The sequence below is a fragment of the Primulina huaijiensis genome, chromosome 3, assembly GCF_012295235.1.
Source record: "Primulina huaijiensis isolate GDHJ02 chromosome 3, ASM1229523v2, whole genome shotgun sequence".
NCBI lineage: Eukaryota > Viridiplantae > Streptophyta > Magnoliopsida > Lamiales > Gesneriaceae > Primulina > Primulina huaijiensis.
In genome coordinates, this window is record NC_133308.1 from 24,616,304 (window position 1) to 24,628,341 (window position 12,038).

General features: G+C 33.4%; 1 protein-coding gene across 9 annotated transcripts; it reads right to left on the reverse strand.

The window, feature by feature from the left end:
- Positions 1-2,423: 2,423 nt before the first annotated feature.
- LOC140973978 (pentatricopeptide repeat-containing protein At5g62370) lies at positions 2,424-9,586 on the reverse strand. 9 transcript variants are annotated; one of them, XM_073437156.1, is made up of 6 exons: positions 6,306-9,586; positions 4,817-5,608; positions 4,229-4,293; positions 3,341-4,103; positions 3,048-3,269; positions 2,424-2,832 (listed from the first exon to the last, which is right to left on the reverse strand). In XM_073437156.1, the coding sequence occupies exon 1, from the start codon at positions 9,394-9,396 to the stop codon at positions 6,394-6,396; it is 3,003 nt and encodes a 1,000-aa protein (XP_073293257.1). In that variant the 5' UTR covers positions 9,397-9,586; the 3' UTR covers positions 2,424-2,832; positions 3,048-3,269; positions 3,341-4,103; positions 4,229-4,293; positions 4,817-5,608; positions 6,306-6,393. The 9 variants fall into 9 exon arrangements, with proteins under 9 accessions (XP_073293257.1, XP_073293258.1, XP_073293256.1 ...); XM_073437157.1 differs by having other exon boundaries at positions 3,048-3,193; positions 3,274-4,103; XM_073437159.1 differs by having other exon boundaries at positions 2,425-2,832; positions 3,048-4,103; positions 4,817-5,108; positions 5,551-5,608.
- Positions 9,587-12,038: the final 2,452 nt, after the last annotated feature.

Here is a 12,038-nt window from a genome sequence, read left to right on the forward strand (position 1 = left end):
AAATTGTAACAATTTTGTAAATTAAAAAATGTTAAATGTCAGGATCATGTCAATGCAATGATCAATAATGTTTGACTTTTTTGGATAATGCATAGATTACTAACACAAATCTATACAATCTAATAGGTCGAGTGGGATTATGTATGCTACACATATTTTGGGGATTTTTTGGTTCGCAGAAGAATGAGATTATTGAACGATTAGTAATTTGATTGATATCTAAACGATAGAGAATGATGTGTAATATGTTACGATAAATTGAGTAATATTTTTGTATGATTTTTCTGCGTAGTATAATTTTTTCAACTCAATCCACACCAAATTTCAATGCCGTAATCCACCCTCATTGTACTTGGTCGAACTCTAATGCAGGCGGAAAATTTTCCAGTTACGGTGAGTTCGGCATCTGGAAGTGACACACCTGTGTAATCACTTTTAAAAGGTACAACAACTCAAGTACTATATTGATTACTCTCCAAATAAAGACAATTTTTTACCTCAACTAATGTCAGAATATATTAGATATTGCTATTACTATTATTTCAATTTTTAATATATAATTGTTTTGGAAAAAAATATTTTTGGGCCTCGAAGAAAAATGTCTTGCTCCATTGCTGCTTCTATAGTTATTGTTACTTTATACATACATTTTTTTTTATTTTTATAAAAACTCTTATTAGACTATTTCACATGTTAAGTCGGGTCGACTCAGTTTATATATGTAGTGAAAAATTTGATATAAAAAACAATAATTTTCATAGGTTGGGTCGAATCGCAGATTCGTCTCACAAAATTAACTCGTGAAATGATCTAATATGAGTTTTTGTGAATGTTCTATATTTTTGCAAAGTTGATATAATTATTTATTATTTTCGTTTCGCCATGAAACAAAAAGAGACTTTATGTGTCTTTAATTGTTTTCGGGACATGCATGGAATTTTTACAAGAAGCTATAATATTTTTGGATGGATGAATTTTAAATTATGGATTTAGGGTCCACTATTCAAAATATAGTAAAACCTCTATAAATTAATATGTAAGAGAATGAAATTCAAGACAATGAAATTTTATTAATTTAGAGATACATTAATTAATCAATAAATTATATATATATAAGTGATATTCATTGTTTTTAATAATTAAATTATTCATTGTATTGTCGGATCAAATACACTTCATTGTATCAACAAAAAATAACAATATAGTTAAATTACATGAAAAAACAAATGACGATACAATCATATTATACTAAATTGTCCTCCTTTTGTTTGTAATTTTAGTGAATTAATTGAAGATATCATAGTTTAAAACAATGATTTTAAGAAAGATTATTATCTTATTAATTTTGTACATTGTGTCGAGTTCAGAGCGAAAAAATATTATTTTAAAGCGATTATTAATTTATTATCGTTTTATTATACACTAGCCTTAATGACTTTAGGTAAAGTTAATTACATATTCACCCCATCAGTGTCCCAAACTATCCACGATTGGAATATTAGTCGCTGCTACTTAAGTATATGAACTAGTATTTTATCTGTACGATACGGAGTGTTATTTTATATAATTAATGATTAAAATTAATTTGTATCAACGTTTGAATAATTATTAAAATTATTGATATAATATAATGAATAAATTTAAAATTTAAATATTATTATAAAATATTATTATATAAAAAATGTCTATATCATTTGAGANTTTTTATATGTTGCACACCCATCGTACACACTTATGTGAACACTGGTGATGTGACATTTACCTATTAGATGTATAATTTTGATATATTTCATTACATAAAATAGGTGAGTGTCATCTCATCGATACTTACATAAATATACACGGTGGATATATAACACATCAAATTTATATATATTTCAAATTCTTCCAACGATTCANGCCTTAAAAAATCTTAGCAACATTTTCATATTATATTGTAATGATTATAAAGTTAATTATTTGAGCTGAAATTCAATTTCAATATTATATTAAAAGATAAAATTTACTACACACATTTTTATTTATTATTTATTATTTATTATCTGTTTTCTATCAGGTATTACTAGCTTATTATACTATTAATGGAAAATCTACAAAAATCTTATTAACCGTTTCAGATTATGGCAATGATTCTAAAATATTCTGAGGTTGTTTATTTGATTGCAACTCAATTTTCAATTTTGTGGTGAAGATAAAATTTTATTACACATGTTTATGTATTCTTTATTATATACCATTTTTATAATCTGTTAACTGTATATCTTGTATTAATTATTATTGTTATTAAAATGTGAATAAAGGTCAAATTTTTTTAACAGTGAATTGACATTTAATAATTTATAAAATCAAATGGTGGTAGGGATAATTATTGTAAATAAGCAAATCTTGTTCATTTCATTATAAGCAGTGCAGCAAAAAAAAAAAAAAAAAACCTTTGTTTTGTTGAGTGCAATAACAGGTAAATGCATAAATGTCTATAGAACAAATGACTTCTATAATCAGTGTGCACAAGTTATTAATCACCGAGTTAATACTCCGAACCATTTTCCTTTCTCAGAATATTGATCAGCAGAAGACTTACTGCCATAAACACCTTCGGCTTTTTCTGGTTAATGAGATGTTATCCTTACAATATTGCCCTAATAGTACGTCTAAGAGTAAACATTTATCAATACATGTGAAGTTCAATTGATCCAAAGAAACTCACTTTGTTTCCATTTTGGGCCACAAGAGAAGCAACTACCATTTGATTGGGAAAAATACACAAACTCGTTTCACCATTTCCTCTTCAGGGCCACAAAAGTAAAGCACAAAATCTGCTTCAGCACCAATCTAGAATATTTAATGGAAAAGAGCGAGAGCACTATTTTTAATGCAGTAGTAAATGCTTATCCATCAAAAGACTTGTCACGTCGAATATTTTCAATCAGGAACACATAGTAGCTGTAACAATTAAAAGTGATAGAATAGAGCAAACTCTTAACAGATTCAGAGTTGAGAAGCAAGATCTGTCGATAAAAGACACGAAACTCACAACACGTTCATACCTTATAATATTGTTCCCTTCTGTTCTAGTAAAACCATCAATGAGAAATATGTCATTGTAGCTCGCTTCAATGGCTTTCGATGGTAATTTGAATGTCATTTCGAATGGTACTATTTTTCCTTCCCAGGTTTTGTTAAGAATCTAAAACTGCAATACGATGTCGGTATAGTAATTGCCACAGTTGTAGGAAGAAAGATTCCTGTCAAGAAAAACACTCGTAGCCCTGCCCAATTTCACTATTAGAGACCATGAGCAGTAAGTGGATAAACCCAAAGGTGTCAACAATCTTTGTACCTCCTGAAAAGTACAGTTATCAGATTAACATCATTCTTCTGCAAATTCAGAGGAGTCATAAGAAGAAATCAGCCAAATGCCGGCAGCGTCGTGTGTAAGCTATTCTATAAATAATATTAGTCCCAATATCTGCTAACAAATAGAACATAAGATGAGATGTGCATTGCATAAGCATTGGTCCGAGTTTTCAGACTTTACTGCTTTTTTTTCTGAAATTAAAAGGTTCAGACTACAGTCATACAAGATGAGCTGAACAAACAGCACCTATGCTTAGGAAGAGTCTCACACAGTTGATTAACATTCCTTGCAGTTCGAATGAATAAATATTGCATGATAATATCCAACGTAAAGAGTTTTAATATAAATTTACATTATTGTGAATTAGCATAATCAACTAAAAATGCTAATTTGCAAGTTGATACAATGGGCATAGAATCATGGATTATTTTAGCGCATAATGTATAGCAAACTCCAGAACAAGACATGGATTCAACTATTCAAAAATGTAATTTTCTTGGATGAAATGATGATACACTGACCACTATGAAACAAGAACAAAGGAAAGGGAAAATGTTTAGCATGTAATCAAGTGTAATAGGCCATATTTATTTAGACAAGAAACAAACAAAAACTAGGCGTGTCATGTTTGATGGGAGGAACGAAAGACTAAAGAAAAAGAAATTTTATGAACCGTTGGCCGGATTAACAGCTGGCATTAGGACCGGAACAAAACAGGGGTCACGATTATTGCATGCCATTGATCCTGCAAGAAGATAATACAACAAAATACATCAAGGGTGCCGTTGGAAAGTTCAGCTGGTTAAGAAAATACCGAATAGGTTGACATTATCAGTAAGAAGCATTATCTCCTTGACTGGAGATTATTACCTCAAACAAGAAATTACGAACGAAGGATGGGGCAGCAAATCTGCTAAGTTTCCTCATTCATTTCACTGCATCAAGAGCGGAAAAGTCATTGGCTTTCACCCCAAATACAAGAAGTTGTATATTTTGAGGATGGATTGATATTAGATTGTTCAGAGCTGATTAATTTATATGTAGAATTGCTTTAAAGAACAGCGAAGTAGCTATCTGCAAGTGAATAATTCTGGATGATTAAAAGGATGTAGCTAATAAAAATGTAGACACCGCCAGTGAAACACATTTTAAATTAACTCGATACTAACTGAACATAAACAAACAGCTCAATATAACCCACAGCTTCACTTGTTTTTCTTATCTTTGTTGTTCTTGTAATCAGCAGGTAAAAAGGGACTTGTACTCTGGCCTTCGATGTAGAAGTTGGAGAGCTAAAGTGAATATCTTCTAACTCGAAAACCTTTTAGAGATAATACATATCTTTTATGAGACATTCAACATGGAAAATGCTATTTTGATTCGGCTTTCATCTCAATCTTGGCCGAGTAAATTTCTACAATTTTAGGAATCTAATCCAGTCAACCTTTAGAAATTTACAGCTTGAAACGCATGATTAGTTGATGTAGGGAAATATCAAATACTTGTTGGGAGATTAATGTGTTTGGCACACAAAAGACCAGATCTTATATATGCCTGGAGTATTGAAAACCAATTACTGCATAATGAAGAGCAAAGCATTAATGCAGTATTTCGCTTTTGAGGTATTTAAAATCAGTTCCAGAAAACTGAATTTTATTCTCTAAAAGACACTGAACCAAATGGAGGTATATATTGATGCGGATCGAGCTAGATCGATGAATGGCAGCCGAGCAACTCCAGGATGCTTTACCTTTTTGGGTGGTAGTTTGGTTACATGCAGAAGGAAAAACACAAAATGTCAGTTCACGCTTGGAGTGCAAAAAGCTTTATACAGAGGAATATCACTTGGAATTTGTAAAGCATTGTGACTAAGATTCCCCTTCCAGGATTTAGGTTATTCTTCAAAACTACCAATTCCACTATGTCGTAACACAAACACAGCATGTCATATATCTCACAACCCAGTTCAACAAAATACGATGAAAAAACTCAAAGTAGATAGATTCTTCGTGAAGGAGAAGCTGGATAAAAATGTTGAATTACCTCACATCCCTCCATTTTTGTTAGAGCAGGTTACAGTTCTAAATTAAAAAAATAGAACTTACAATTAAATGATGAGCATAGTAATTATTTAAGATCCTGACAAGTTAATGAACTGCCACAAATCTCCAAAAGTTGCCTATGAGTTTTACCAGGATCAACATTGATACAAATTCCACCTGGTACGCCCCAATCTTTTCCAGATGCATTCTGCAAAATCAAGATTACATGACATTCAACAAAACTCAGTCAATATTAGGGTTCCACAAAAAAAAACAACAAAACTCAGAGTCAGTATTAGGTTCCACAAAAAAAACAAAAAACAAACAAAAGGCGAGTACACACAGCATGGTTGTGAGTGAAATGCAACAATCAGACCCCTAAACTGTTATGAAAAATACTGGACATGTGAGACACGATTCAGCTTCTTCAAGTGAATTCACACTAAAAAAGCATTAATAACATGTCATCAGAAGATCATCTCATTTTTCTCGACATCACTAATGAATCATGATTATATCGCAACAAGAATCCCCGGTAAAACCTTATGTTGTAAATTTACATTTCAGAAGCAACGAAAATTGATATTAGACTGCATGAACATTGGAAAATACAAACTAGAGAATACTAGTCAACTGATGCAACTGAATGTGCATAACTTAGCTGAAATCGAAATGACAAATAAGAATCCCAAACATACACTTGTAGTTCACCTAAAAGCATGAAAGGAAACATTTCCACGTAAGGCACAAACAAATATTCGAGAATAGACGAATGAATTTAATTTTTAATTTTTTACTGTTGAGAAATCAACAATGGAACAGTTAGGCATTGTAAGAAATTATACTTTAATTAACTAGGGAACCATGGTGAATGAGTGAAGACATATGTTCGAGATCTTATTTACCAAGGGAATGATGGAAGATGATGTTATCATGAATGTATTGTTCGATGCATGGTGACCTGCATGTATTCAATAAGCTAAGCCATGAGAATTAACGAATGCATTCTCGCACTTTGGTCTTCATTCCTCTAGCGATCATCTGACATGTATCGTTTCGAATATCTTTTCTCTTTGGTGTAAGGCATGCATGAACATCCTTCAACTCGTTATCCTCACACAAGATGTTAATCAACCACTCAAAATTGTAGCGGCAAGGGAAATAATCATGGGCCAACATATCTTCATATATCTTCAATGCATTACTGCTTGAGCGCTGAGCACAAAAAGAACTTAGAAGCGTTTCATAAGATCTTTTAGATGGAAAAAGGCCTCTTTTCTGCATATTATGTGTAAGCGACAATGCATCGATGATCCTACCACCCTTACAAAGGCCTTTTACTAAAGTGTTAATCAGAACTCCATCCAGTCCATGCTGAGCAAAATCATTTGAGTTCATTTTATTAAACAAATCAACAGCAAGATCAACTTCCCCAAATTTCATATGCCCATCAATGAGGATAGTGAAAGTCACCATATTAGGATGCACTCCTTCCCTCTGCATCAGATCAAGATGCTCATATGCCTCTTGCATTCTCTGTTCCCTACACAAACCTGATATTCTGCCGTTATACAGGTACAAGTCTTGTATGAGTGGACATTCTCTAATTTTTTGGATCAGTCTTAGGGCAAAAAATTCTGTTTCTTTTTTAGAACTAACCGACATTTTCAAACCCTTCGCCCTTGGAAAAATTGTTTTTCGATCTAGTAAATGGAACAACATTTCTTTAGCCTTCTTTGATTTATTATCTGAAAGAAACCATTTTCCCTCATAATATCGAAAATTTCTAGAGACGCCACTGACCAATGTGATATAGGTGACCAGATCAAGCTCAATCTCAGTCTTCTCCATCAAATCAACCAATCTAAATGCAAATTCAAATTCTCTCTTCCTCAAGAACTGCTTTATCAGGGAGGTATAAAGAACAGCATTTGGCATCAAGCCTTCTTCCAGCATTCTATCAAGATATATGCAACCTTTAATGATCATATTTTTCTTAACTAGCCCAGCTATAAGTGCTGTATAAGCATGGGAACTTGGTCTAAAATCATACTCCATCATCTGCTTGAATAGTCTGTCGGCTAGCTTTGCGCATCCATTCTTTGAGTACGCATTAATCATGGTAACAAATATTTTTTCATCGGGATCTATTCCAAATTCGAGCATTCTGTAGAAAAATTTCTCTGCCTCATGAATCATCTTTTGTCGTCCTAAACAACCGATTATTGAGTTATATATGGTGACACTTGGCTTGATTCCCCTTTCTTCAATCTGATCTAAGACATCAATGGCTGATGAGGAGTCCGCATGCTTACAGTACTCGTCAACTATAATTGAGAATGTGGTTTGGTTTGCGACGACTCCTAGATCTTGCATAAATTCAAGAAGGGACTGGGCATCCTGGGTTAGTCCTTCCTGGAAAAGTAACTTAATCAAGGAATTAAAAGCAGTAAGAGAAGGCGAGAAACCAAGATTAACCATCTTTTCCATACAGTTTAGAGCAGTATCAAGTCTTCCTCCCATACACAATGCTATAATATATATACTAAACGCCGTATTCGCAAAGAATGAGTTGCTTCTGGCAATCTCATCTAACAAATACTCAATTTCAACCATTGCATCATCTGTGGACGCAGGTTTTACAGAAGGTGAAATAACCGAACTATCAACATTGCAAGATTTCTTGGCTATAGCATGCAAAACCATCAGGGCCAAATACATCTCATCTCCTTCTGGAAGGTTCTTCACAAGGGTGAAAAAAAGCACAGGGTCCGGAACAACCCCATTGTCCAGCATCTTGTGATACAAGCTGTATATTTCCTCCAACCTTTGTTCCTTGCAAAGTGCAGCAATTAAGACTGTGTAGCAATGAACATTGGGAGGCATATTGCTCTGAAGCATGTCATTAAAGAGCACTAATGCACTATCGACTTTCTGATCTATGCAGTATTTGTTGAGCATGATTTGGTAAGTCACTAAATCGGGCTTTAACCCAGAATCCACCATCTTATTATGCAACAGCCAGCCTTTGGAAAACATGCCCAAATTCACGAACCCATGAATCAGTGTATTATAAGTATAAGAATCTGGCTCACATCCCATCTTGAGCATCCTCATAAACAATCTCATAGCCATCTTCATTTTCCTTCCTTTGCAATAGGCATTAATCAAGCAAGTGTACGTTAACTTATCCATAACAAAACCGTAGGACTCAATTTTTGTACTCAGCATCTCGGCCTCCTCAGCATGACCCCACTTACTGAAACCAATAACCAACGACCTGCACATATTGACAGTAGGAGGCACCCCTTGATCAATCAACACATCGAAAACACGAAGCCCCTCGTCCAAGAATCCTCTAGAACACAACCCATTCACCAGCCTATTATAACATGTAAAATCTAGCACAATTTCACAAGCCTCGTTAATTTTGACGAAACAATCGTAACTCTCCAAAAATCTATCTCGAAAGCATAAGTTTTTAATTATAGCATTACATTCACCAACCCCAGGTACAAATCCCATTTCAATCAGCCTATCAAAGCAAGATTTTGCTTCGTCTAACTTCCCAAGCTTACAAAAACAAATAATCATGGAATTCAGTAGTTCCCGGCCCGGTTCAAAACCTTTACACACTACGAAGTCCCTGTACAATGCCTCAGCCATCAGGGCCTCACCAAAAACGACAAGTTTCCTCACAAGGCAGTCATAACTAACCAAATCAAGATCCAAACCTCTTCCGACGGCGAAATCAACCACCGAGATTGCTTCTGTGGCATGAGAACACTGGGAAATGAGCCTTCGGACCACCTTCTGCGCGGAGGAAAATAAGCCCCGCCTAATAAGCTGCTCTACTACTGAAAAGCACAAATCGTTGTGTGTAATCTGGGGTGCTGGCAAAGAGAAGGTTACGCCTTGGGACTCCAACGGTAAAGGGCAAGCGCTAAAGCATCTACTTCTATACAATTTATACAGAAAAACTCTATCTTTTCTCATAATTCCACAACCAAAGATTGAAATTTTAAGAGGGGAAAAAAAGAAAAGAAAAGAAAAATTCACTGATAGGAAGAGGCGCCCATTGGGGAATGCTTGGGAACTCAGCTCTCGAAATGTATGAACTTGGCGGGGGAAGCAGACTCAGGTCGGGTCAATCGCAAAGTGGGGCAAAACATCAATCAGCCTACAATCCTCGTCAAATTACACTATTCCAGGCAGAAAATACTTGTCTATATATGATGCTTTAAATTTATTTTGTAACAATTAATTTCCAAATAATGAAAATGCATTAAAAAATTTAAAATTAAATTATTTTCTACAATTCAATTTTTATTTTAAGATTTAGTATATACCAATATTATTCTCTTTTAGGTGGTAAAATTTGAAGCAATCTGGATCTTGGGATGTTGCCTCACTCTTTGCTTTATGTTTTATAAGTAATAGTTAATTAGTGGGGTCTATAATGGTAACTGACTGACATCTAACAATGAAAATAACAAATTACCTTGTAATGAAATAAACTAATTTTCCAGAAGTTCAGTATCTTCGAGATCAGCTTAAACATTTTCGAAAGTTTAACGGTGAGTTTCGAGGATGTTGCCGATGCCGCGTTCTGGTGGGTCGAGCCGTGACATCGTACCCAAACATCGCATTGCTCAAAATAAAGTTAAATGATTCGTGATCTATTTTGCAGTTTTTTTTTTTCTTCTTGAGGTTTGTATTTGTATAGTGAAGTAAATTTATTATTCAATTATGATCGTGAAAAAGTTATTTGTGTTCCTTCAAAATTTAAAGAAATTTTGGATTAACTTGATGCATAAATGCATACAAAACAATATTTAATTTATTCCAAAAGTGTAAACCGTGTATACCTATTTGTTGAACGTTTAAATTTGAAGGATTTTCTTCAGAATTTATAGAATTTTAATTAAAAAAAAATGAATTCTGATTCAATTTAAAACTTTGGAATAGATTTTTGGAAACTAATTGTAAATAAATAAAATATAGATTTAATATTTGATCAATTGTTTTATTATTAATAATAAAACTATAATCGAAATCCATAGATTTAAAATTCGAAAATCTGACTCCCATCAGCGAATGTCTCAAGATAATTTCTTCGATCAATTTGTAAACGGCAGATAAATTTTTGGATTAGTTACATTTTCCTGTCCCTCTAGTATGTGATGTGCCAAAAAATTTCCACACACTTGTGAATTTTAGATGCTTTTGGTCTCCAAAGTTAATTTATTGTTAAAAGTATGTAACGCAAATGTAACCAAAATAAGTTTGTTGTACAGCTTTCCGAAGAGGACTTAACCTAGTCAACTCTTCTTCTTTTTTGTATTTTGCACAGTTATTCATGTATATACAATTTGCTATGTTGTTTACACACCATGTTCATCAATGAGATGACACTCATCTATTCACATCTAACAGATGAGTGACACATTATTGTTGAGCACGAGGGTGGACATGAGGATTGAATAGTATATTAAAAATGTATATAAATATATATTTATAAGTGAAGATCTGTCAGTCCTACAAGACGAAAAAAGTTTGATATCAAATTATATAGATAGATAGAGAGGGGCTTGGTTCCCAACAATACGGGCAAAAAAATACAATTATTCGTTCAAATGAGTATCCAAATTTTTAGATCAAATTGGACAATGCTCTAACATGATATCATGCAACACTTGTATTTCTCCAATCTTTCATTTTTTGTCGCTTAAAATACACCCCGTCGTTACGAGCGTACCAATAACACGTGTTTAAGTAGCATCTCCGAGCCAACTTCACGTCGAATGATTTGAAAAGTACTTGTTTCGAACCCCACACGATATGACAGTAGAAAGGCTCGGGATCGTTCTGAAAATTGCAAATATGCCAGGAAAAAAATTGTCCAAGCTTGAGGATTTTGTATCCGACATCTCTCGCTCCCGACATGCAATGTACCTGTAACGGCACTGGATTTTGAGAGAGCCTGTCGGATATGAAAACCCGGTAATGATAGCGTGGTTCGCATGGGGGCCGGTCGATTCTGAACGATTGAACGGCGTTAGCCATCACACAGAGGACGAACAAGAAGTTTGCCACACCCAAATATCCCATTGTTCAAAATAAAATTTAATAATTTGTGATGTATTTTGATGGTATTTATATAGTGAAGAAAAATGAGTATATGTTATTCCATTAGAAGAGTGAAATTGATGTAGCTTGATTTCCTTTCAATTTAAAGAATTTTTTTTACTAAATTTATGTATAAATATAAAATATTGCATATGAAATCTTGTAAATTTTAGTGTTTTAATAATCAATATTCTCTAAATATTCTTAAAATTAAACGAGCCCAATATCAAATTCAAGGCTTTTCTTCATCGAGCTTCATAATTAAATTAAATTCATCGATACAAACACAATCTAAAGTTATATCATTAATTCGTGATAGAGAAAGTGTCGGTTGTTTCGAATACATTAATCATGTATGACCAAGACAAAACTATAATTTCCGATAACTTAATATAAATTTCAATTATGCTTTATTTTTCGGATCGGACGATTACAAAAATGTTTAAAATCAATTATTGATTACCCCAGTTATATCTCTTTACTACATCATCAGAGTCATCGGAATCGGA

Excerpts from the sequence above, each read along its gene's own strand:
- LOC140973978 (XM_073437156.1), bottom strand. The coding sequence starts at position 9,396 with ATGAGAAAAGATAGAGTTTTTCTGTATAAATTGTATAGAAGTAGATGC.